Source organism: Euprymna scolopes, chromosome 36 (genome assembly GCF_053919585.1).
Source record: "Euprymna scolopes isolate OS-2025 chromosome 36, ASM5391958v1, whole genome shotgun sequence".
Taxonomy (NCBI): domain Eukaryota; kingdom Metazoa; phylum Mollusca; class Cephalopoda; order Sepiida; family Sepiolidae; genus Euprymna; species Euprymna scolopes.
In genome coordinates, this window is record NC_136517.1 from 43,397,053 (window position 1) to 43,424,612 (window position 27,560).

Genomic DNA, 27,560 nt, shown 5'->3' on the forward strand with positions numbered 1-27,560 from the left:
TGTGGACCTCCTAAGGACCAGATCATTACAGAAATGGTCTAATCTCTTGATTTGGGTGGCTGAGAATAAAAATCCAGAGCAATATTGATCCAGAAAATACCAGCTTTATAAGTATTCTGTCGTTTTTGAGTTTTAGCCAAAAACACACACACACACACAACTGCCTATTATATTGTAGCTTATCTTGTATTATTTTGTCTGTAATTCAATTTTTTTTTTTTTTACTCTTTATTGAATTTTGAAATCTAAAACGTCTACACAATTTTTAACTAAACTCTTTAAGCTGGGGGGATAAATTATTCTCGTTCTGTCAACCATGACTGGGAAAAATTGTTTATATGGAACCTGGCACAAAATTTAATGGCGTTGGTTACCAAGTGACAAGTTCTAAGTGGCAAAATAAGAATTAGCATTTGGAATGATTGACAAACGAGGAATCAAGTGATGACCTCAGCAGATATGTGGAAATTGAGAGTTTGCCATCATTTCTGAGAAAGACGGATACAACCTCGTTTCTGTTGGCCCCACGAAAAAAAATGTGAGATAGCAAAAGTGGTGACCTAAGCCATCTCTTCTTTTTCACTCCCCCTCTCTTAATATAGCGAACAACTAGCTAATTAATATAATTATATATATTATAGACAGAAGAATTGGAAAGTAAAAGGTCTCAAAGAATGAGCGCATATGTTGAAAGAGAATCGTCTTGTAAATATACCTAGTATGCAGCGGAATACAATATTAGAAAATTGCAGTATGAGTAATGGCAAAAAAAAATATCTATCTATATCTATAAATATAAAAGCGAAAATGTTTATGTGTGTGCGTTTTCGTGTGTTTCCAAGAAAGGCTTTTTTCTGAGAACCAATCGGTCGCCTCACAACTTCTTAAAACTTTTTATATCACACCTAAATGATAATATCTACGAGTTAACAACCGAGGTCGCCTATCTATTTAATTTGACCGACTTTCAAAAGATAAATATTCAACAATTTTCGATTGCCGCATATGTATTAAGCTTTTTCGTATAAGAAAAAGAAGCGAACAGACTCGCGGTAAATAAAACACTGCCCCGCACTAAAAGTTGACATCATTAACTCGTCAAAAACGGGCACCTGCCAAGTCGCACATTTTTATTTTTCCAACTGCGCATCAAGGCTTCGTTTTTTTTTTTTTTTTTAAACAACCAACGATTTTTGTTTTCATTTACCCAAAAACACACACACCTACAAATACTCGGGAAAAGCTGGGTACCCCACCCCCCGCTAGTCTATAGATATAAAAGCGAAAATGTGTGTATGTATGTGTGTATGTATGTACGTATGTTTGCTTTTTGTGTATGTCTGTAAAAAGCTTTTTTTCCGAGAAGCGGTAGGTTGGCTCACAACTTCTTAAAACATTTTATATCACATACAATATCTACGAGTTAACAACGGGGGTCGCCTGTCTATTTAATTTGTTCGACTTTGAAAAGATAAACATTCAACATTTTTCGCTCGCCGCATGTGTATTAAGCTTTTTCGTATAAGAAAAGCAACACTAATTCTGGCGGTATTTTTCCGGTCGCGATCGCTGGAAATGTCCGAAAGCAATCAATGTGATTGATTGATCAATGTGGAAATCTTCCTGATATCAGACAAGTGCTATTCAACTTGGATAATCCCTTTGTTATGGGGAGCTGGTCCCCCCCCCATATCTTGGAAAATAAAAATTAAAAAAGTGTTCCCGCAGTAAATAAAATACTGTCCCGCAGTCAAAGTTGACCTCATTAAGTCATTAAAACGTGCACCTGCCAATTCTAAATAGTTAAATAAATTCAAATGTGTTTCCATTAGTATTTCGCGGTGGCCCAATGATTAACGTCACAAGTTTTTTTTTTCACACTTTAATTTCTAACTTTGCCTCAAGGGTTCGGGTTCGATCCTCATACTTACCTACCAAAACTTTTTAAAAAAATTTTAAACCCCTCCCCTCCGACACAAACACCCGGGTGTTTTGATTTACCCAAAACCACACACACCTCCAAACACCTGGGCAACGCCAGGTACCCCCCGCTATTAGATATATATATATATATATATATATATATAGGGCAAAATGTGTGTGTGTGTGTGTTTGTATGTATGTTTTGCAAAAATTTTAACACAGGCGACGGATCCTGACCATTTCGGTATCATTTTAAACACGGTCTTTTGGATGACAAATATAAAAAATTGGCCCAAAACATTCATTCCTTCACACTCAACTCAGTAGTTTTGTATAAGGAGGGGTCGTTTTTGCGTTGACATTTTTGCAAAGTCACCATCTTGTTTTGATTGATTAGGTTTAATTTTAATGCTTTCCACTTCTGCTTGCACGATGGAGACATCGACTAAGACATTACGTGTTTTTTAAAAAAATTTTCTCCTTCGCATTACTATTCGAACCTGCCTGCCTACTACCACTTTTTCCCCCCCTCTTTTGTTACCCTTAACCTCCACACATCCGGGCAACGCTAGGGACCGACCCCTGCAATTTTAATTTTTTTTTTTTTTTTTTTTTTTTTTACACTTGACATGAAGATTCCCAGAGTTTGGAAAGATGCAGTTGAAGTTGAGGTGGGGGGAGGGGTTTAAATCAAAACATTGTGAACAGTAATCGAAATATTCTATACTGGTTCGAAATGTAAAAAGATTTCTATGAGTTTATGATCGTTGGAATTCCCAGTGGAAAACTTAGACAAGATAAACAAATAATAGAAGAGAAAATGGCCGATTTTTGGGTTCCTAACATAAATTTGTCAGCCAAGTCAAAAATACGATGTTCAACTGTGGTGCAAGTCGGAACAAAATCTGAGGATATTGGTTTCAAAATCCTAAATTTCCAGATAACTTAACATGGAATTACCCTATAGTCTTTATTTATTGACTAATGAGACCTGTGGAAATTCCACAGTGGAATCTTTCGTATGTAATACATTGCTGTTGGGCATTATGCAGACTTCAGCGTGAACAGAGACCCTACAATATTATTGTAGCCCTTTTGTTAAAACTGTAAAATTATTTATCTAAATAATTTGGTTAATGTAGAGTCAGAATATATCTGGTTATTATGGATTATCTATAACATACTTATTAGGAATCTGTGACATATTTTCATTGTATGGATACTTAGCACGAACGAAAATCCCACAATATTATCATACCATCTTTAGAACAGATACTATCCTTGGATCTTAGAAAGGCCAAGAAGGTATATTTTAGTTTCACGCAAGGCTCAAAAAGTGACATTTTTCTTTATATTTACATTGCATCTTCAGTGATCAGGAGATCCTATTTATTAAAAAGGAGTATAAAAAGTGATACCATATTATGAACATTAAATTATCGCATCTATATGCTAATTTAATGTGCATATTATGTTAGCACCCCTCTATCCTCCTTTTTAATAAATAAGATTTCCCAATCAAATAATTTATAATCTGGAAACCATAACACACATACTTGTTAAAAGTATTACGATATCAATATATCAATTATCGTAAATAGCATTGGATCAAATTCATTCAACCTTGCACAGTTTCTGGCTTTTAGCCGGACACATGTACAGAGACAGAGACGTATGATTTTATATCATAGACGAAATGAAGAAAATAGAAAGCATAGAAAGAGCAAATTACAAAATGTAAATTCGTTTAAACATTGAAAGCCAGGCACCACGAACGGCTTCTAAAACAAAAATCAACACGAGGAACAAAAAACAGAAAAGGACCCCAGTCCCCTCAAAAAAAGTTTAAATATATATTATCATTATAGATTAGAAATACACATGTACAAAACAAAACTTCTAAATGTTATGAAATTAAACAAATGAATGCAATTATTAGTTCAAAAATGTCATAACAAAAAAAATAAACAATATCATCAAATTTGGGTTAGTCGGACAACCATTCTCATCTTGGATGTTATTCTTGCAACCTTTTCACCGACGTAACCTTAAATTGTATCCAAGTGTGTCTTGTCAAATTCTGGGATCTACACATAATTTTGAATTGAATCCTTTATTTTATCAACGCAGGTAGATTTTTTTTTTTTTTTTTTTTTTTTTTTTTATCGGCAATTTTATTTGGGTAAAAATAAAATGAAATAAAAATGGTACCGTCATAAAAATGCTTTTACAAATGTTAAAAACGTTAATCAATTCACACAATCTGCCAATAACATAAATTATAAGAGTCCATTCTTTACCTTAAACATGATTTCCAGATGGTTTGAGAAGGGGGTAAATAGTAAAACTATTTGTCTTCAAGAAGAAGTTGGAGGTTACATCGGCCAAAACATTGTGAAAACAGAATTCAAGATGAGAACAATAGTCCAAACAATACAAATTATCAAACCTCATCTAAAAAAATACTGAAACAATATTGGCAAATCTAAATTAGAGTCAGGTGAAAAAAGAAAAACAAAAGCAGTGGATTTATTTATTTATTCGCGGACTGTTGTCCTCATCTTCATGGTTGTTGTTTCACGATGTTTCGGTCAACTCATCCTCTGGCCTTCATCAGGTGGTTAACCACAATGGGATAGGAATGCCGAGTCTTTTAACTGTTGTCGTCTCATCATGTTTTGGCCAACTAATCCTCTGGTTTGCTTTGGGTAGGATTGAAGCCATATCTTCAGACAATGCTCACCTCCTCAGAGGATACAGTTAAAAGACTCAGCATTCCTATCCTGTGGCGAAGGCCAAAAGAATAGCCGGTTGAAACGTTGTGAAACAACTTTGAAGATGAGGATAACAGTCCGCAAATAAATAAATAAATATACAAATTACTCATCTCAAAGAATTCCAATAATAAAAAGAAAAAAACAGTGAATCTTTATAATTATCAAATTCTGTGCTTGTTTGTGTGTGTCTAGCTACACACACACACACACACACATATGAATTATAATGAAAGTCTGAATTTGCAACCGTCTCCAACTTTAACATCATAGCGGCATTTCATGCAAACTTTTCAAATTTAATGACTAAGGCTGGAACGCTGTATGTTTTGGTTTTGATTCTAACTAACAGCACCCAAGTCATATTTATTTTTTTAACGTTTAGAATCACTACTATATAGTGGGTACAATATAGAATTGGCACTATAATAATAATAAATGTTAAAATTGTATAACTCAAAACATTCTCTCTTTAACCTTTGGACTATGATGGTATTTTTACACAAATTCCCTCCGATGGGTGTGAATCTTTTCACATCACATAAAATCAAGTTTAGGGTCTTTGAAAAATAATTTTTTTATTAAAAAAAAAAAACAATGCAAACATGGGTTTCAAGCATTGATTAATACAGTTAGAGCAAAGAAGAATTCCATAGTCATTGAAGACACCATTGTTGCAGTTGTTTGTAATAGTAAAAACTAGGTGTTAAAAAATTAACAGCTAGCGTAGCCTAAGGGTTAAACATCTTACGACTGGGCGATGCCAAGCAGCCTGGTTTCTCATTTATATTGGATGATGCATTTTAAAAGAATTTTTTCCTTTTTTTATAGGATAACATTTTTGAATGCTATTTACTTAAATTTTTTTTAGTTAAGATTGCTAAACTTTTTCATTCATTTTTATTAGATGCTTTTATAAGTCCTGTTTATATTTAACTAGCAAGGAGACCCGACATTGCCTAGGATTGACTGAGGATCAACGAATTTTCTATACTTCCGATACTTTGTCATCAAAATTGGTTAAATCAACCATTTTTCAATCAAATCAATTGACTGCCTGCTCTAGTTGGAAACCCACCATGGTGCACCAGACGGAAGGTTCACATGCCTTCTGCAGTGACAGTCCACAATAAATAGTAGTCTACATTGCACTATAGAAAATTTACTTTTATAAAAAAAAAAAAAAATTTTTAGCAAATTATTTTTATATAATGGCTTGAATTAAAGTTTAAAATGTAGAAGTTAAGTATTATAATTTAAATGTGCTTTAGACAGGAACATTTATTTAAAATGTGTCCTTGTCTTATCAAAGAACCTATTGTTGATTTTATATACCAGGCTCTTCTGCTTGTTTGATAAAATTTCCCAAATGTACTTGTGATGTTAGGCTGTATAAGGGTGTTAACTTGGGTCAAAATCGGACTGGTCCTTCTTTATTCAAATTTTTTTTTAATTATTGATTTTCAATACTTATTGAAGGCCTTCCAATACAAAGCCTATAACAAAAAGTACATTTGCATGAAATTTCAAAAAGAAATTGGCCAAGCCATTTTGGAGTTCATAGGGAACGAACTTACACAAAGTGCTTTTTATATATGCCTTCTATTTTTTAAATTTTTATTCTGCCCAAATGGATCAGAGGGGATTGCAAATTGCAGCCCACCTGCAATGTCGTTATGACTGAACTGACTACCTGCAGTGTCGTTATGACTGAACTGATAACCTGCAGTGTCGTTATGACTGAACTGACAACCTGCAGTGTCGTTATGACTGAACTGACAACCTGCAGTGTCGTTATGACTGAACTGACAACCTGCAGTGTCGTTATGACTGAACTGACAACCTGCAGTGTCGTTATGACTGAACTTACAGCATGACCTGAATGTTTCATCTCTGTCGCATATACTAACAGTGTGAGACTAAGTAAGCAACGCCTGTCGTGAATGTGCTTCAGAAGCAGAGATGCATGATTGAATTCCTCCTTGCATAAAATATTGAACAAATCAACATTTACCAACACTTGTTGAACATTTACAAAACCGATGCAACATGTAAATACAGTTAGGAGATATGTTCCTCAATTTCAAAGAGGCAACAGATGAGAGTGACAAAGTGTGTTCCAAACATTTACAACCGAGGCATGAAAAGAGGCAAAAATGCATTGCAAATGATGACAACTTTGTATAAAAATAAAATTCTGGAGTGCATGGTTGTTCATTTTAATGGTACAATTTCTATTTTTGTATCTCTTCAACGTTTTAGCTTTAAAAAAAAAAAAAAAAAAAATAGGAGGCCTTAATTTTGGAACAACTCCTGTATCATTGGAATCATTTAATGATTACAGATACATATGCTTCATTTTTTTTTTTTTTTAATATTTATTTATGATTGCAGCGAGGTTTGTCTCCTAATGATACAACTAAACTTAAAACATCTGAATTGAATATATAATTGCCTGTCTGGTACCAAACATACTTTATACTTTATTTAAAGCCCATCTTTATTCCGTATAATTTTATATGCTAATTAACATATTGCAGAATAATTCTTTAAGTAGTATTATACTTTTCATTATTAATTTATTTATTTACTTACTAGTGGAGGGGGGGGCCTTGCTTAAATATATTTTAATTTGTCCAGATTTTGTATATATTATTATAGAGTCGTGAATTCAAAAGTAATAAAAGAAGAAAAAAAAAATATTTAGGTGCCATCAGCTAGAATCAGCTTTTTAAAAAGAAGTAATCGCCTGATTGTTGAAGACAAAATGCAAGCAAGCAAGAAAGGTCTACAGAGTTTTATTATATTGTACCCAAAATATAGCAGTGTTTAAAAGTTTTAAAAAGAAACATAACTTGGGTGCCATCAGCTAGAATCGAAACCAAAACATTTAACCATCAGATAAGGATTGTATTTAAATACTCGTATGTATTAGTTGCAACATTGAATCCGATAATTCTTTACGGTAAAATTGTGCAGACATCTTATCTAGATCCTTCCTTTGGCTTCATGGATTACTGTTTCATGAGGTAATCGACTTTAATTTGTTATTTTATTGAAAATGCCTTTTAATTTTTGAAAAGTTGTTTTTTCTTTTTGAATATTGTTTCAAATTTATGCCGTGATTCAAAGTGATGCATAAGAGCCTATCTTTGAAAATTTATTGATTAAGGATTTTTCATTATTATAACTCCTTATTTGAATCCGATGGCTTAATAGATATTGTAATTTATTCAATTTTATTTTCATCAACTATTTTTCATATATATATATATATATATATATATATATATATATGTGTGTGTGTGTGCGTGTGTGTTTATAATATAAAATATACTTATAGCTAGAAAACAAGCTACATAGAAAAATTTACGTTTTACTCCAAGAAAGAGATTATCAGGCTAATTGCATCAGTCAATGTAACTTCCAACCTTCTTCAGGTGTATTTTGCCAAACTCAAGAATGTTTCTGCCAAACCCAGGAAGGTTGAAGGTTAAATTCTCAGTAAGGGCGATCGAAAAATATAATTGTGAATTACTTAGAACCTCTATCCAGTCATGGCTGATGGAACAAGAGTATGCTACCCCCGTGAAGTAAATAAAGGGTTGCATTTGAAATTCCATCCAAATTCCCAAGCTCAACAAAATACAGCTGAAGAATGTTGGAGGTTACATTGACCGAAATGTGGTGAAAATGCCACTGAAGATGAGAACAGTAGTTGAAAGAACCCAAATAATACAAAACCATTCTATGTAGCTGGCTAACCATAAATATATCTTTATATTACTGAAATAAATACATACACAATGTATTAGTATATAAAAACATTGATATGTACATATGCTTGTCCATGTGTGCGCATAAAAGAACCAGTCGAATAAACATTTCACTTTTTTTTTTAAATATAGCAACAACATTTTTCAAGAAAACAAAAATAAAAACGTTAGTATGAAGGTTTTAAAAAAAAAAAAAAAAAAAAAGTTCAAATTGTGTAAATAGCTGAAACAAATGGTGTGGCGAGTACGCAAAATAAAAATTCCCAATACCAAAAGCAATTTGAATGTGTGACTGATGTAGCATTGCATTTTATGATATAAGGAAAGTAATAAAAGCGAGTCAGGGAAGCAATTATGAATCAAGCAATTTTGTTTAGTGCACGATCGATGTTAAAAAAATGAATATTCATAAAATGCGCCTATTAACACGTTTAGCAAGGAAATCAATATTTCAACCTCAATAGAACAAACTATCAAAGTTGCTATCGGACCTATTGCTATTTTTAATCTAAACAGGATAAACCCATGAAATATTTACAAACGTAGGTGCGACAGACCCAGGAAATTTATATTTAATACCTAGCTGCGGCAGACCCAGGAAATTTATATTTAATACCTAGCTGCGGCAGACCCAGGAAATTTATATTTAATACCTAGCTGCGGCAGACCCAGGAAATTTATATTTAATACCTAGCTGCGGCAGACCCAGGAAATTTATATTTAATACCTAGCTGCGGCAGACCCAGGAAATTTATATTTAATACCTAGCTGCGGCAGACCTAGGAAACTTATATTTAATACCTAGCTGCGGCAGACCTAGGAAATTTATATTTAATACCTAGCTGCGCCAGACCTAGGAAATTTATATTTAATACCTAGCTGTGGCAGACCCAGGAAATTTATATTTAATACCTAGCTGCGGTAGACCCAGGAAATTTATATTTAATACCTAGCTGCGGCAGACCCAGGAAATTTATATTTAATACCTAGCTGCGGCAGACCCAGGAAATTTATATTTAATACCTAGCTGCGGCAGACCCAGGAAATTTATATTTAATACCTAGGTGCCACAGACCCAGGAAATTTATATCTAAAATAGATTAATGTCTTTAATCAAAGTGAAATAAAATGAAAAATAGAAAATTAAAAGAAATATGTTCAGAAAATAATTTTAGCAGCCATTTTGTGTTCAAGCAGAAGAATTTTAACTGGGACTCAAATCTGAAGTGTTATCTGGTACTCTCAAATAAAATTCTTGATTTGAGGCAGAATAGGTGGAGCCAAACCCTCCCATAGAACACACAGCATTCCGGACAAATGCAAATTACACACAACTGTCCGCAGCGGTCAAGACAGTAATGAGTAGCCAGTCCGAGGACCAGCAGTGAACACCGTAAATCTATAAACCTAACTTAGGTTTGATGCCAGCTTTGATGGTGTGTAAACACATCTGTAACTCGCGTGTAAAAACGATTATAATATGTGATCACTGTTGTAATGGGGTGAGAAAGCTGCTCATAATTTTGACATGTGCCGAAGAAAATGCCAGCAAAATGTTAAAAAAAAAAAGGAACCATTCGAAAGAAAGTAGGCAAAAACAGAACATTGTCTGTCGAGGGGTGCTGTACTGGAGGAGTAAATTAAAGATTATTTCTTTCAATGTGATTTTATTACTTTTTATTGAACTATGTAGCATAATATTACTTTCTGAGTATTTATTATTACTTATTTATCTCATTCAGGTCAGTTCTATATTAAAAATACAATGGACAGTAATTTTTCTTAGAAATGTAAATCAATTCATATTGGCTGCAAAGTATTGTTTTTTTTCTGTCAATAAAAAAAATATTTTTTGCACTATCAAGATAAAATATCAATTTTATCAAAACATTTCTTGATTCAATATAGTTCTCATTCCATGGAATTTTCACGGACCTGCAAGTTTATAAAATTATGCTTGGAAATTAGACAAAGATACCCAACAATTTTTGCTAGTTTATAAAATTATGCTTGGAAATTAGACAAAGACACCCAACAATTTTTTGAAACCGTTTTGAGAGCTTATCACATCAAAATAACTAAAAAAAAAAAAATGTGTTAGAAATAACAGGGTTAGTTTTGATGATCGGTCGACTGGGAGATCCCACATGCCATTGTACAAGCCACCATTACCCCTTAGAAATATTTTGCCAGCTGTAGTTGTGCAGGAAGAGGCATCTTTAGCTCGTTTGGTGTGCGCAGCAGGAGGAGGAGAAGGAGGAGGATGAAGGCAGCAGGGAGACATACTCCGGGGTGACGGAATATGGCTCCTCGCGGTAGAAAAGAGGGACGTTCTAGATTTAGTGCTGGCATGTTGTTTACCATGTTTGGACAAGTTGGAGGCGGGCTGCGGTGATGTGCTCCGCTTGCGAGGACTTTGTATGCTGCTCATGTGGTGCCTGGACGGGGAATCACTCGCTGGGTTTTTCGACAAATCAAGGGTTGACCAGCTCCGTCGAACATTACGTGAATCGGTTGGAGAACCTGTTCTTGATTTCCCTAGTAGCAGGTGGAGAATGGGCAATTCATATTATATATGTATATGGTAAATATTACTAATAGCAATAATATTTTTATAAAAGGAAATACAGTTAAAAAAATTAATCAAAAAAACAATATATTTCAGCTTATCTGCTTATTTGTGACTTATCTGCAGAAAAAAAAGATATCTAAGTTGGAAACATTTTAATTACCCTTTTTGCTTTTTTACTCTGTTTCACTCCAAACAAGGCATATTGCCACATCAAATGTAAAGGGCTACTATTTTGGATGGCGTGTAAGAAAAGGGAAAAACTCGCTACTAAAAAAATTTCTAAATAAAATTATGTATTTTTAAAATTTTGCACGTTTATACTTGTTTCTTAGAGATGTGATTTTATTATGCATAAAAAAAAAAAATCTTGATCTAGAAATATTTCTTCTTTATTAACCAATTTTCAATTTTTACGTCAGTTTTTAATGTAGGGAAAATCCTGTCCCTCACAAAATGTTTTGTAAATAATATAATTTTTTCTTTTTAATTTAAAATTAAAAATGCCTACCAAAAAAATATAACTTTTTTTTTTTTTTTTTTCCTACCTTTTCCATACTAATACAGAGTACTAATTTCGAGGTACTGGTTCCTCTCAAAATGGAACACTGGATTAGAACAGCAGGTTTTTCCTTATTTAAAAAATACAATATCTGCCATTAAAAAGTTTGTCATTAAATAGTTTTATTAGAAAAATTTTGTAAATATATTTAAAAAAAAAAAAAAAAAAAATGCACTTTATGAAAAAAAAAATATTGCTGGGAAAAATATAAACAAGTCGGTTATTTTATATGTGTTCACAAATGCTATGTGTGAGTGAGAGAAGATCAGGACCAAACTGGCAATGACCAAAATCTGTTATTTTTGTTTCTCTCATCGGCCAGGGTCTTTATACCTTTCTGGGTCCGAGTATTACTAATTGCTTTGGACTAATTTCCCAATTGTATACTCCTTTAAAAGAATTTATGCCACTCATAATGATTACCATATATATATATATATATATATATATATATATATATATATATATATATATATATATATATATACACACACACACACATATATATATAACACAAATAGTAAAATGTACAAATTTCTGTGATTAGCAAATTCAAACAAATTTTAATGAAAATAAAAATAAAAATGTCAAAATAAATAATATGCATGCAAAAAGAAATAAAAATCATTTAAATCTTCATTAAAAAAATATATTACTAAATGAACTACATGATTAGTCTGCAGAAATGCCACCCATGTAATCCTTAATAGAATTCAAAATCCTCCCAGCAACCCAACCATATTTAGTAGAAATAAACTTAAGTCTATGTCCGACTTATCCACCAAGTTTCAATCATAAATGCCCAACAGTCTGTCTTATCGCCCTAATCTGAAATACAGTGGCAGTCTTTGCAGGCTATCTCCTGGTGGAGTTGCAACTCCTAACACTTCAAATAACCTATTGCAATGGCTGCTGGGCCACTTTGATGATCATCTCATAGAGAAGGTGTGATCCTAAATAGACTTCAAACATTCGTAGCATATATCATTGAATAGCAAGAAAAAAAAAAAACTATTGGACATTTGTGACTGGAACTTGGTGCACAAGTCAGGCATAGCATGATGTTTATTTGTACCGAATATGGTTGGATTGCAGAAAGGATTGTGGATTTTATTAATTCTATAGATGCGGTAGAGTGAAGTCTGGTGTTGCCCTGTACACAAATATTCAGAGAATGAAGAACTTTGCCAAAACCTAGTGATATCACCAGATACACAAACATATGCACACAAAACACAAAAAGTCAATTTTTAAATGTTTCCTTAAAAATGTTATTTTTGAAATACATAAAGTTATGTAAACTGTTTTTTTTTTTTTTTTTTTTTTTTTTTAACTTGGGGTAGGGTGGAGGAGTCACTGCTTCTCAAGGCCCTGAGGCCACTCTAGGATAAGAGTTAATAAGTGAGATCAGCGGTGGTGGAATTTACGTAGGGTTTAATCATATGAGAGAACGGCTCAACAATAACTAACTTACATTAGACTTGAAAACGACATGTTATAGTCAGCTGGTAAGCAGCCCACGGTATTGTGTTCCACAGAGGAACATATATAAGAAATAAGTTCTGTTCATGGAATTTTCACTTGGTTTTAGGCACAGATAAACAAGAGAAATTGTTAACGGTTGTAGCAGTTAAACAAGTATTTGTTATGAAGGGGGGAACCACAGAGTGAAGCTCAGTCGAGCACCTACCATAGAAGTAATGATAGAGCAGATAGATTCGCAACTTGTCTTCTGTGAGAAAGAGGAAGTAGGGAGAAGAAAAGGTCGTCGGCCACTTGATTTTGAAGACGGTTTTGTAACCGTGTCAAGGCAGGAAAAAGGTAGGAGACTCAAATTATTTTTCATGTTAAAAGGAATGTGTTTAGCATATAATATACCTGACATAACTTGACACATCTTCAAACATAAATCAGACATACATTTTCAAATCGACTTGTTCTGTGTGTGGGTTGAACTCACAATCTTTATAAGTATAATGTGCTAACCAATTGAGCCAATTCTATTAACATTAAGATGGCTACTTGCCTTTTCTTCTCCCTTCTCACTCTTTGCAGTCACAATGTAGATGATTCGCATGTTTCTTCAGAATTAATCTATTTATATATTCTTATTTTCGATTATAATTATTGTAATGTTTTTAGCTATGTCTATATAATATTTAGATGGTTTCTTTCTTAGTCTGTATGTTACGCTATGAAAAAGGCCAAATACAATTTTGAAGGCGAAATTGTTTAAAAAAAAAAAAAAGGAAAAAAAAATCCAAATTTGTGAAATTTGGATTTGAAAAGTAAATCTGACAACCCTACACAAGAATGAGAGTTACCTCCTTTTGATGTAGTCTTGCTTTCTAATATCATTATAATAATATATATATAATATGATCATTTTTGCAATGGTGTGAGAAATGGACTCTTACTAATTTCAACGTGCAGCGGTTCTCCACCAAAGAAAAAAAATCAGCAAAACATTACGTAAAAAAGGAAACATTTGAAATAAGCAGAGCAAAAGAAAGAACATTGTCTGCCAAGAGATGCTTGTCTGAAGGAGTAAATTAAAGATTATTTCTTACAATGTGATTTTATTTGTATTGAACTATGTACCATAATATTACTTTCTGAATATTAATTACTAATTAATTAATTATCTCATTTGGTTCAGTTCTATATTTAGAACGCAATAGACACTATTTTCTTAGGAATATTGATCAACTCATATTTGCTGCATGTTATTGGTTTTTCTGTAAAGAAAAAAAAAAAAAACTTGATTTTTTGCACTATCCAGAAAAATATCAGCTTTACCAAAACCTATTTCTCATTCCATGAAATTTCCATGGATAATGCTAGTCTTAATTATTTTATCAGTTTTGATATTCTGTAAATAGCTAAAATGTCATTTTTGAAAAATATTTCTTTTAAACAATTTACTTTATATTACTCAAAATATGATTTACTAATATCAAAAATTATTATTAAATCATTATGTACATAGTGTTATGGGTGGCAGTGATAGTAAATATTAGTGAGAGTAAAAGCTCCTTCTCCTTGTCCATTTATAGCTAATTAAAAATAAATCATCAATCAGGATTAAATATTAAAATCCATTGGTAATACAGTGCTTATTTTTTAACAACACAGACCATTCTTATCTGTAAATATAAATAATTTTTGACTTATATGAGTGACAAGACAGACGTAAGTATCTACAAAGATATGATAGAAAAGAATAGACACTAAAATAAATATTTTTTCCTGAGACTAATATATGCTTATTTATATTTAGTTGGTTAGTTGTTTTTGTTTTACAGCATATCAACCCTTTTCAGGTTATTTAATGCTGAATCCATTGATTTTGAGGACAAAATTTTTTAATCAAATTTTTTTTTTTTTTTTTTTTTCAAGTCAGTTTCTATTTAACCCATAGTTGGGACCCTAACAGTAGTACAATGGGGAAAGGAGTGGCTGGTTACTTTTAATGCATCTAAAACCAAGCTTCTCTCTTAACATCATCAACATTCTGATCCACATCTGGCATCAATTGAAATGAATGGCTCTCGTCTTCAGGAGGCCTCAAGTTTTGACAAGCTTCTGGGCTTGACCTTTACTCCTGATCTTAAATGGAACACGTACATCAAATCTGTAGCCAAGGCCGCTGGAAAAATGGTGGGATCTTCTAGCGATCCGGTAAATATCTCACTGCTGATGCTATTCTCTATCTATATAAGAGCCAGGTACGTCCAAGGATGGAATATTGTTGCCACATCTGGGCAGGAGCTGCTAGAAAGGACTTGTCCTGCCTTGATAGAGTTCAAAATAGACTTTGTAGCCTCGTAGGAGATTTACATGTAAGAGTAGTGCTGAAATAACTTGGAGTATCTCATTAAAATTGCATCTAACAACATTGAAGCATTCCACGAACCAAAGGAGCATCAGACCTATCAGGATTTCTGCGAGGACGAATCGTGGGTCAACATGAAGGTCGTCTTAGTCAACGTAAAATAGCAGGAAATCTTTCGATACTCCTTTCTGTTGTTAATAGAGTGATCGTACAATTCAGAAGAGAGGACAAAGAGTGCACAAAACCTCATCCAGGTCACCCCGGGCCCTTTGAAAGAACTTTGCGTTTTGTGAAAAGAAATGTTGAAGAGGATCCTTGGTGCAAAGCCTCTGACATTGCAACACAAGCTGGTGTCAGTCCCAGAACAGCTGGCAGATATCTTCACAAGCTGGGCTACTATGGCAGAGCTGTGAGAAGGAAACCTCTTCTTCGTCCTGCCAATATCAAGCGCAGAAAGATTGGGCTCGTGAAATTGTGGAGAGACCTATGACCTTTTGGACCAATATCATTTTCTCTGATGAGTCACAATTTGCATTATTTCCCGACAATGGAAGGATATGGGCATGGAGGCTTTTTCAGCAAGAGTTTAACTTAAAAATATTACAGCCAACACTGAAATACAGAGATTTCTCAGTTATGATACGGGGTGCAATTTGAAGTGATGGTTAGTGAAGTGTGAAGGAAACATCAATTCTGCTAAATATGTTTCAATATTACATGAAAAGATTCCTACCAATATTCTCAAGTGGTAAGATAAACCAAATTAACTCCCTGATGGAGATCCTTATCACTCTGCTACGGCAACACAACATTGAGCCAAAATGGGATTAATAAACTTCCATAGCTAAGTCAGTTCTTAAATATGAATCCAATTGAAAACCTTTGGGGCATATTAGACAGAAACCTTTGTAAAAAGAAAAGGAAGCCGTCTTCTAAACCTGGACTTTTCGCATTATTGCGTCCATCAGATATTGCAAGAAATTTCTCAAGATGACATCAACTGAACAGCCCGAACAGCAAAAAGAATATCAACCAAGTATTAGTTATTCAATTTGTGACCATTTATTATTGATTTTGTTCTACAAATTATGTTTATTGAAATAAACTGTTTCTATGGGTGTCTATTCTTTTCTGCCATGTCTGTGTATCTTGTTTAAAAAATAATATTGATTACAAAGATACTAGATAAAAACAATCTTGATTTTATATATTGGACAGCAGTTTTAAAGCCCCATTTCTTTTGCCATGTAAAGTATACAGTATAAAACTAATATTTTTTTAACTAAAACTTTAAGGCTTTTTTTCAAGATACATAATATAATGAACACATGAAATATATATATATATATATATATATATATACACATACATACACACACTTTCAGATTAATATTTTTCAGAGAAGAAGCAACCAATGAATTTTAATGAGGTTTATACAAGAGTGCTCTATACCGCAGTAGGGCAAAATATACTTTTTATCTTAAAAATTTATGTCTGAAGAGGCCTCTAGTTCTAACTAGCTGACCTAAACATGCTCATGAACATGTTGCAACACATAAATGCTTAGGTAATACAAATATATCAGTAAGCACTCTCACTACCACCACACATCCTACATACATTCCTCTCTCCAGCTCATTTTGCAATCTTTATTCCTTCTGTCCATCCCTCTGTATTTGTGTGTGTATACATATAAAAAATATATATATATATAATATATAAAATATATATATATATATATAATATATAAAATATATATATATATATAATATATAAAATATATATATATATATAATATATAAAATATATATATATATATAAATATATAATATATATATATAAATATATAATATATAATATATATATATAAATATATAATATATATATATATATATAATATATATATATATATATATAATATATATATAAATATATAATATATATATATATATAATATATAAAATATATATATAATATATAAAATATATATATATATAATATATAAAATATATAAACACACTTCAAAAACCATTGTGTAGGGAAATGTACACATTTTAAATACTTTTTTAATAATATAGTAACAAAATTTTCATAGAAAAAAAATTCAGAAAAGTTAGTATGAAGTGTAAAAAATAAAAAATAATAAAAAATAAAAAACAATCATGCAAATACTCAACACCAAAACAAAGGGTGTAAGAGTACAAAAAAAAAAAAAAAAAAAAAAAAAAAATGTCCTGACACCAAAGGCAATTTGAAAGTGTTATTAGTGGCGTGTTGCAATGAAATAATTAAAATTGGCCGAGGAAGCAATTAGAAATTATGCAATTTGTTAAAAAGCTGATGTTTAATATTAAAACTATAGATATTCAGAAAATATGTTCGTTTGACTTATAATAAATCAACGGCATTTAAAATTTTTTAAATCGATATTACCTCCACTCAGTCTCGAGAGACAATGGATACCCCCTGTAAGAAGGACTGCACATGTAATTGTGAAGCAAGGGTTACACAATCACCAACTACACCTCTTCTGAATTAGCACTGCTCGATTTCAGTGGCAACGAGAAATCCAGAACGATTGGAAACAATACCAAAATCAGCAGAGAGCACATACAGCACCTGGTATTTCTAAATAGTCACCTATTTTAGTGCTGACCTGGCTCAATGCTGCTTAACATTACATTTAAATTTCTGTAGATTAATATAGTCAGGGAAGACTGAAGCAATTGTAAAGTCTAGTAGTCTGAGAAAAAGAAACTATTAAAGTAGAAAGCTTTCTGGCATTTAGGTATCTCAATAGTGAAGAGGGGGGATTTTGTTGCTAAACTGGTTTGTTGGGGGTATTTACGTCAAGTGCTAGGAGTTCATCAGAGCACGTTCCATTAAAATACTTGTAAAACAGGCACGGGGATGCAATATTGTGGTGATGGGACAGAAGTTGAAGCTTGGTTGATAATGCGAGACCCATTAGATTTGAAACCCATTTTTTTTTTTTTTTGGTGCCTGTTAAGAGGAAGGGACTAATGGTAGATGCACCAGCCCACATGTGGCAACAATACTCCGTGCATGGGCGAATTGCAGCTTTGTAAAGATATAGTTCATCAGAGCACATTCCATTAAAGTACTCGTAAAAATGCTCCAAGATGCAACATTGCGGCAATGGGACAGAGGGCCTATTAAATTTAAGAGGGAGAGACTAACAGTAGATACACCTGCCCATAAGTGGTAATAATACTTCATGCATAAGTGAATTGTGGCTTTGTAAAGATATGGGATATTCTCTTTTCAATAATATATGTAAGAAACACTAATCCTGCCTAGGATTAAAAGACTAGCGATCACTTTTAACACCTCTACAAAACCAACCTGCGACAGCCCTATGACTGTTTTACAAGTATTTTAATGAAATGTGCTCTGAACTTCTAGCAGTTGTGTCCATATAACCCAGACTAACCCGATAAGCATGGATGTGACATTGCATCAATGGGACAGAGGTTGGAGCTTGGCCGACAGCGTGAGATGTATTAGATTGAAAATTTTTTCCTTTTTTTTTTTTTGAGTCTGTCTAAGAGAGAGAGAGTATTAGATGCATAGGCCTAGATGTAGCAACAATATTCCATTCATGGGCAAAACTGTTGCTATATAAAGATATAGGAGGCCCTCCTTTTCAATAAGATATATTAGCAAACGCTAACCTAATGGGTGTTTTAGTATTTCTTTTAAGATGAGACTTTTTTCAAAAACTATGAGTAAATATTTTACTGTAGGCAGAAGAACAAAGAATGAAAACAAAAATCACAGAAGAATAAAAATTTTAGGAAAAAGTGCGATTTAAAAAGGTAAAAAAAAAAAAAAAATTATTGCAGTTAGAAAGATATGAAAAATGCGTTAATAATAACAGGGTTAGTTTTGACGATCAGTCGACTGGGGGATCCCACATGCCATTGTACAAGCCACCATTACCCCTTAGAAATGTTTTGCCAGCTGTAGTTATGCAGGAAGAGGCATCTTTAGCTCGTTTGGTGTGCACAGCAGGAGGAGGAGAAGAATGAAGGCAGCAGGGAGATGTACTCCGGGGTGACGGAATACGGCTCCTCGTAGTAGAAGGGAGGGACGTTCTAGACTTAGTGCTGGCATGTTGTTTACCATGTTTGGACAAGTTGGAGGCGGGCTGCGGTGATGTGCTCCGCTTGCGAGGACTTTGCATGCTGTTGCTGTAGCGGCTGGCCAGGGAATCACTCGCCGGGTTTTTTGACAAGTCGAAGGTTGACCAACTCCGTCGAACATTATGTGAATCGGTTTTAGACCCTGTTCTTGATTTCCCTAGTAGCAGGTGGAGAATGGGAAATACACATTATATATATTATTTATAATATTATACAATTATATGTTAATTAGACATTGGCGATTACTGAAGCAATGTGAATCAGCTACTGACGAAAGGGTAGATGTGGTATCCAAACTGATGGCTCCAATTTTCTTACTGCACCAGAAACCACCGGTACAGATGGCTAATCAAGATATAATTATATGATATTATAAATAAAGTATGCTCTTACCAACATAGTTGAGCATTGTTTATATAAACACAAAGTTTAGTGCTGGGAAAATTAAAATAACAGTTTAATAAAAAAAAAAAAAAAGAAAAGAAAAAAGTAGAATATACAAAAAAATATGAAATAAAATATCATCAACATTTTCATGAAAAATATTTCAGTACTTATGCAGTATAAGGACTGTGCGATTGTTGGAATCATTTGGGCAGTTTACAGAAAATGCCAGAAGATGCCAAAATGCGCCTTAACCCTAACACAAAAAAAAAATCATAAAGAAAACATTTGCTATAACTGGTTTATTTTTTTAAATAATCTAAATATTTACCTTAGTTTGAGCGAAAAAATATGAAATCAAAAAATTTTTCAATCACCGAAGACTCAACAGTTATAACTATCGGAAGACTTTAAAATAAGGAATCAGAGTTGATCAGTTGTTTGTTATTTAAAAAATAAATATTTATTCTTGAAACTTGCCTTACAATGAGTGTTTTGTTTTTCTTGATTTAAACTATAATTTTCTAAAAATTACAGAAAAATTGTCCAATAATTATTCAAGAATATTGTTTCCATTTTTCAATTTATTTTTCATTGAATTAACTTCATAGTGACAAAAATTATATTTTTTATTAAAAAACTGGTCCATGTTTGCACACAAAAAAAAAAAAAAAATCACAAAGCTTTCAGTGTTTTCCATAAACCGTCCAGATGATTCCGACAATAACAGTCCTTATACTGCATAAGTACGAATATTTCTTATTTGAAATCTTTTCTTAAAAATGTTATTTTTTTGCAAAAAAAAAAAAAAAAAAAAAAAAAAGGGGGGGGGGTTGTGGACCAGCAAGTTGTCAATCATTCTTACAAATGAAAAGAATGTGTTTAACATGTTACCACATGTGACATCACTAAATATGTATTTTCAAATTGACTTAGTCTCAGCATGACATTTTTACATTAAAAAAGAAATAAAAAATAATTTCTTTACAAAGATATATCAATAATACATAATATAATACATTTTTTTTTAAATATATAAATATTAAAAAAAAACAAAAAATACATTAATTTCTTTACAAATAAGATATATTTATGTCTTACAAAACATTTTATTCTGGTTGAAGACCAGAATTCTTCCACAGTGTTTGAACAAATAGCGCTTGTAACGTAGTAGGCAATCCAGCTCTAAATTAACAAAATTATAAAAACAAATTAGAATTTTGAAGCATTTAAGCTATAAGATTGAAAGCCATTTCTCATTTTAAGCAAATCTTCATGTATTAAAAGACTGGAATGTCTTTGACACCGTTTCCACCCAATAATTTTGTAAAAATCAAAACATTACCTCAAAAAAGTTAGCATCAATTAATATATTTACATTAGTTAATAATTTAATGACCAAACAATACTTTAATTACAATAGAAAAATGTGAGTATGAAAAGTAATATGGTTAAGCTTAAACATGGAAAAGTAAAGGACTAGTTGTTAAAACTGGAAAAGAAAAGGACAAGATATTCTAGTAAAAAATATAATAAATTTATAACTTAAAATATTGCAGCATTAAGAATTGATTATATAATGTTATAAATTGAATTTTAAAAAAATTCTTAATGCTGCAATATTTTAAGTTATAAATGTATTATATATATCGTCTAGGCAACAATCCTTCTGAACAACTTCAATTGATTCTTGAATTTAACTTTTTATTTTAATGAAAATTGCTCCAGACAAGGAATGAAGCTACTTTATGTAAGGAGCTAAAAAATTTTTTTTTTAAATAAAAAGAAATAATATATACCACTACATGGCCGAAAATTTGCTAATGATAAGTGTTAGATAGAATTCAATCCAGAAAACAGCAATTTTTTCCCCCCTTTGCCAGAAACATTGCTCATAGAATGCAAGGACTAAAGGACAAAATAAGACAAGTTAGAGTTACTAGGTTGCCAAAAGTAAACCCAGGGTTCACTTTTAAAATCCAAAATAATTTGGTAAAAAACAAATGGCATAGTTTACAAAAAAGATAAAATTTAAATAAATAAAGTAAAAACACTTCCGAGTAACATTGGGTCTGTACAGCAAGTTTACAATAAATTTAAAGCAATTTTTTTTTTTTTTAGAAAAATACATCTTGAAGATGACACAATCAATCAATATGAACTCATTTCCTGACAAGTTTTGCTTTTTAAATCATCAAACCCACTCCCCCAGAAACACAGCTTTTCTATAAAGAAAATGCCTGCATCTAAATTATGACGTCATGCTAAGCACCACATCATAAGCAGCAGAAATTAAATGGCCTAACATAAACAGACCAACAAATCATTTCCTAAAACATAATAAACCTGAATATCAGCTTTATATTAACCTGAATAAATATTTTAAAATATCAGTTGTCACACATTTTAGAGAAATTGAGTTTTCAGAATCCAAAATCTCACTGGCAACTGCTCATCAATTTACAAAAAATGTACATAACTGAATTTTCTGTAGAGTACACTTTTTAAATATTATTTTTTTATAATATTAAAATTTTATATTTAATTTTTTTTAATTTTATATTTAATAATATTATTCAAATTTTATATTAAAATTAAAGACATAAAAATAAATATTTTCAAAAAAATTAAAATATTTAAATTCTTTTTTTTTTTTTAATGAATATTTTTTATAGAAAAAAAAATGAATAAAAAAGAAATTCTACATCATATTCGGACCCTCAGGATTGGACAATCTTTTAAAGGTAAACCCTAAAATCACAATAAAACAACTTTGCCGGAATTTTTTGAAAATCTACAAAGGATTGTCTATGGACATTTTGTAATAAAGAAATAAAATAATGTGATTCAAGTAGTTTTATTTTCATTCCGAGAAGTCTGAAACCGTGGAAAGTGAAATTAGAACAAGTTAAGTCTGAAGAATAAAAACGATTAAAAAAAAATAATAATGTGCATGCTTGCTTTATAGATATCGTTGGGTTTGAGAAAAGATATTTATAGAATAAGTATTCATTAATGTCTTCATTTTTTAACAACAAACTAGAATTTATATCTATAGGGATTATATATATATATATATATTACATATATTTGCATATACCTATAATTCTATGTGCGTGTATGCATGCATATACAAGTGTGTACATATGTGCGCGTCTGTATGCATATGGACTTATACTACACATACATATTTAAGATAGTAAAACATAAAATCATGCACATTGTCAAATTGACACGAGAAAATTTTAGATAATTCAATATTTTATTTCACACTATCTCCCTTTATTCAAAACAAAATACATGACAATATACAAAAGAAAAGCAGAAAGGAAAAACTAGTTATTTTCATTTTATCCTTATCTTGTGAATGACATCCAACTTCTATCTGCTGACATTTTGCTTGTATCATACACATGTGTTTATGATCAATGTCTTTCAAGTGTTTCTTAGTAGAACATCTCCAAAATTATTGTTCAATTAAAAATCTTTTTTCTTTTTTTTTTTTTTTTAAACCCCAAACAAGATTTATTACCACTTGGATGTAAGGGGCTACAATTTGGGATCGAATCTAATAAGAGACTGAGAGGAATTGAGCAGTAAGATGTTTTAGTGAGTATTTGCCATTGACCAATTTTCACTGCCTGGACATATTTCATATCCAAAGAAGTCTGAAAAATCAACCGACCTGGCCTCCAAATGCACCAGTATTAACAAAATTAGCACTTTACAATGCCATCATTAAATCTACTTTGACGCATAAATTAGCTGCACAGCATAATAGTAAAGAAGCGTTGTTTCTTATGCATTGGATTATTACTGCCTGTAGTAAGGATTGAACCGTCAACTTTCAGGAAACCATCACTTAGACAAAAAATGTCTACATGATCTAAAGGTTAAGAGTGTTGGTTAAGAATCACCTCTGAGTGTTCCAGACCTTGATAGGTCAATTCTTCTTAAAAGGTGACATTAAATAAAAACATAAATTAACACTTTTATCTAATCATGGCCAATGGAATGCACAGTTCTTGTTCAGAATTCAACCTAATTAAAAGAAAAAATACAGAAAAGGGTGTATGTCATACCAGTCATGGAACGAAAATGTCATATTTTGAAAATCACCTAAATTGATCAAGTGTTTTTTTTTTTGTTTTTGTTTTTGTTTTTACTAAAAAAAATCCAATTTTATGAGGAAGAGAGGATGGTGTCTCACTCCATCTTTAATAAAGGGAGACAACTCGATTCGAACTACTAAGATTGAAATAGAAATGAGTCTTGTAATGCTTGTGAATTACTATTAATCACTAAAAATTGAAAAAAAAAAAAAAAACTTTTCTTAGTTAAGAAAAAATCTACTTTATCAAAATTTACACGATTTTTGGAATATGACATTTTCATTCAGTGACATATGTATATTATAAAGATATTTTTCTTTATTTTTTATTTTTTTCCAAAATTAGATTAAATTCTGAACAACCTAATCTACTTTCATGGGTTCAGTTAGGAATTATGTACATGTTCCCAAGATTGAAAAGTTGCATTTAAAAGTAACAGGTCATACAACCGATATATTACTGGAAATATCACAACCAAGATAAAAATTGTTGACTAAATAATTCTCACCTAAAAATTATGATAAACATAATACTTACATAAATAAGTAAATTTAAAAAAAAAAAAAAGAAGATTTAAATGAGGTAAATTGCCTCATTAAAATTTTAAATAAAAAAAAAGATAAACAGTTTAAAAATAAAAAGGAATAATATTTAACGAAAACATTTTTTTCTCCACAAAAACCCGACTTTTTAAAATACAGTGCAAGTCAGATGTAACCGAGCAGTCAATGTATATTTATATTCTAGAAAATAAGATTGAAAACAATGTTATCATATATATATAGGGTGGGCCAAAATAAGGGTCCTATATATATATATATATATATATATATATATATATATATATATATGAGTATATTTAAAGATAGGACCCTTATTTTGGCCCACCCTATATATATATATATATAAAAAGAAAAGTCAGTCTTTATTTTTATTAATTGATAATTATCTTCCTACAAAAATCAATATTTGATTCTGGTACAATTCCATGTCAAATCATTCTAAGTTTAAAACCACATCCTCAGATTTGGTTGTAACTTGCATCACAGATCAACATCATAAAAACTAAGAAATACTAAAAATTTGAGCATGTGACTCCAAGCAGTTGCAGATTTAGAGAATTTTCTATTTTGTGCAAATTGTGAAAGATGTCGCTCAGGCGACATTTTAATAATTACATTATCTTTATTTATTTTTTGTTAATTTTCTCATCAGTTTGTTCAAGTTGGGAATAAAGCATCCTACCGGATGCCAAACATTCACCCACTATCTTAGATATTCCAACCACAAGATCTTTTTAAGATTCTGAGAAGCCCTTTGAGTACAAATTGTTTGAATCTCTCTTGCACTTGGTTCATCGGGTATATTTTCCAGGTAGTTTTTTAAGTTCTTTTTTATGAGTCCAGTTGCTCCTATAATTTCTGGAATGATAGAGATCTTCCTAAGATTCCAGTTTCTTTTCATATCATACATAAGACCCTGGTATTGTTATCTTTTCTCTTCTCAGCTCTCTTTAACTCAGCATCTTTGGGGACACTAACTTCTACTAAGGTTGCTTCTTTCTCCTTGTCCGACAACACTATGCCAAGTTTAATAGCTCCGTTTTCTAGGTACATAGCTGCAGAGATTGCCAACTGTTCTTTCTGATATATGTTCCCAGAATTTGCTGCTGCATTTTTACAGATCGTCCAGTGGAGACATTTACACACTCCAGTGTGTCACATCATATAGTAGCCGTCTCCCAAAAACCTTACAGCTGGATGTCAGGTGGCTCACACTCTCTGTGTGGCAGAACCTGCACTTGCCATTGCTTGGATAGCTTAAAAGCATTGATCATAAAGCCTTGATCTTGAAAAGCCATGTTAATCCTTTCCTGATCATAATGGAGCAATCAGATATTTTCAACTTGGAACATATAACCCAGAAAATTCACTGAGGTAAGCTTTTTTGGAACTGAGGAATTCAAAAATGGTATGATTTGCTGGGAAATAAAACGTTCTACATGATTTCATTAGATTTTGAAATTTTTCATATCTGCGACAATATGGAGGGAAAAAAAGAAAGAGAGGTGTTTGATATAGTACTGAGATTATTGTTGGATATTGAAATGCGGCGATGTACATTTAAAAGCAGAGATGTGCACACATGCACATTCTAGATAGAGTTGATCTACATTTTTGGTTTCCTAAAATTGACAGGAATTGTAATTAAAACAAAGAACTGTTTGCATTTCCAGGTCAAAAGTTATGAATTGTGTGATGCAAAACAGAAAAGAAGAATGTAGTATCTTGATGTTTACAATTCCAGGAATGTTGATTTGTGACTATATAAGAGAAAAATAAACAGAACGAAGAGAGCAAACACAGTGATGAGTGTGGTTTGACATCTTGACACCTCTTCATCGTCGAGCCATGCATCAACCAATCCCTTAAAACTAAGGTCTCCCTCTCTCTTTGTCAATAAGCTAGTAGCTTAATTGTAAATAAAACTTATACTTTGAAAATCATCTGTGCTGGTTTTGAGAATAGTGACAAAAGAATTGTCAGTGTGTATATATATATATATATATACACACATATACATTCATTCAACAACGCAACAATGTGTTTTCAAAATCCTAAATTTTTGGATGATTTGACATGGAATTACCCTTTGATCTATTACTTCTTTCAGTGGATCATTGCAGCATGTTAAGAATAATAAAATATAATTCCATTCAATTCCTCCCAAAAAATACTTTGACTAGATTGGAATTATTTTCATACAAACATCTTTAAAATAAAAAAAACTGAAAAAAAAAAAAACTAACTTTCTTTTGTTTGTAATGAAATGATTTATAATTTTGGTTATAAATAACTAAATAAAATAATAAAAAAAAACAATTGTAAAAACACTACTGGGCAATGCCTGGTCAGTACAACTAGTATATTAATGAATTTTCTTTTAACAAAATAAAAAAAGTGTTGACTTCCCGGTGATTCCTGACTCAGCCATTCTATCATTAAAGCAAAATATGAATTTTACAAGAAAATACTATCATTGACAACAACGCGTTTTTGAAGAAAGATCCGCCATGCATGAGGCAACAGATTTTCACAGGACAATATAAAATCGCAGTTTTAAAATTGGCAGTAAAATTTTCCAACCAACACCAATATGAATTCAGAGAAAATGTTTTTAAGGGAAAACACTTTCTAAAACTTTTAAATTTAAATCTAATAACCTCAATCCAATTTAAACCTAAAGACAATACTGTTTATAAATCATTGTATCCTAAAGTTGTTTTATTGCAAAAAAAAAACTAAATAACCATCATCTGTTCTGATATTGATCAATTTTTAATCCAATGTTCTGACTTTATAAGAAATAATTGTCCTTATATATTAAAAAATGCAATCCTTTTATTTAAAAGGTATAGACACATGATTGTTTTTCTTTCCTTTTTCTTTTATGTGTTTT

The 27,560-nt window shown here is 31.6% G+C and overlaps 1 protein-coding gene across 5 annotated transcripts in view; it reads right to left on the reverse strand.

The window, feature by feature from the left end:
• The window catches only part of LOC145260432 (uncharacterized), a 544,502-nt gene that overhangs the window by 23,625 nt on the left and 493,317 nt on the right, over nucleotides 1-27,560 (reverse strand). Inside the window, exons 33-34 of one of the 5 annotated variants that reach the window (XM_080118433.1) lie at nucleotides 19,586-19,762; nucleotides 10,835-11,011 (exon numbers count right to left, since the gene is read on the reverse strand). The exons of 3 other annotated variants lie outside the window; for them this stretch is intronic. In XM_080118433.1, coding sequence (XP_079974559.1) covers nucleotides 10,835-11,011; nucleotides 19,586-19,762 — 354 coding nt within the window. Of the gene's footprint in view, nucleotides 1-10,834; nucleotides 11,012-19,585; nucleotides 19,763-21,090; nucleotides 21,175-27,560 lie in introns of all 5 variants that reach the window. One more of the 5 variants, XM_080118434.1, reaches the window with a different exon arrangement.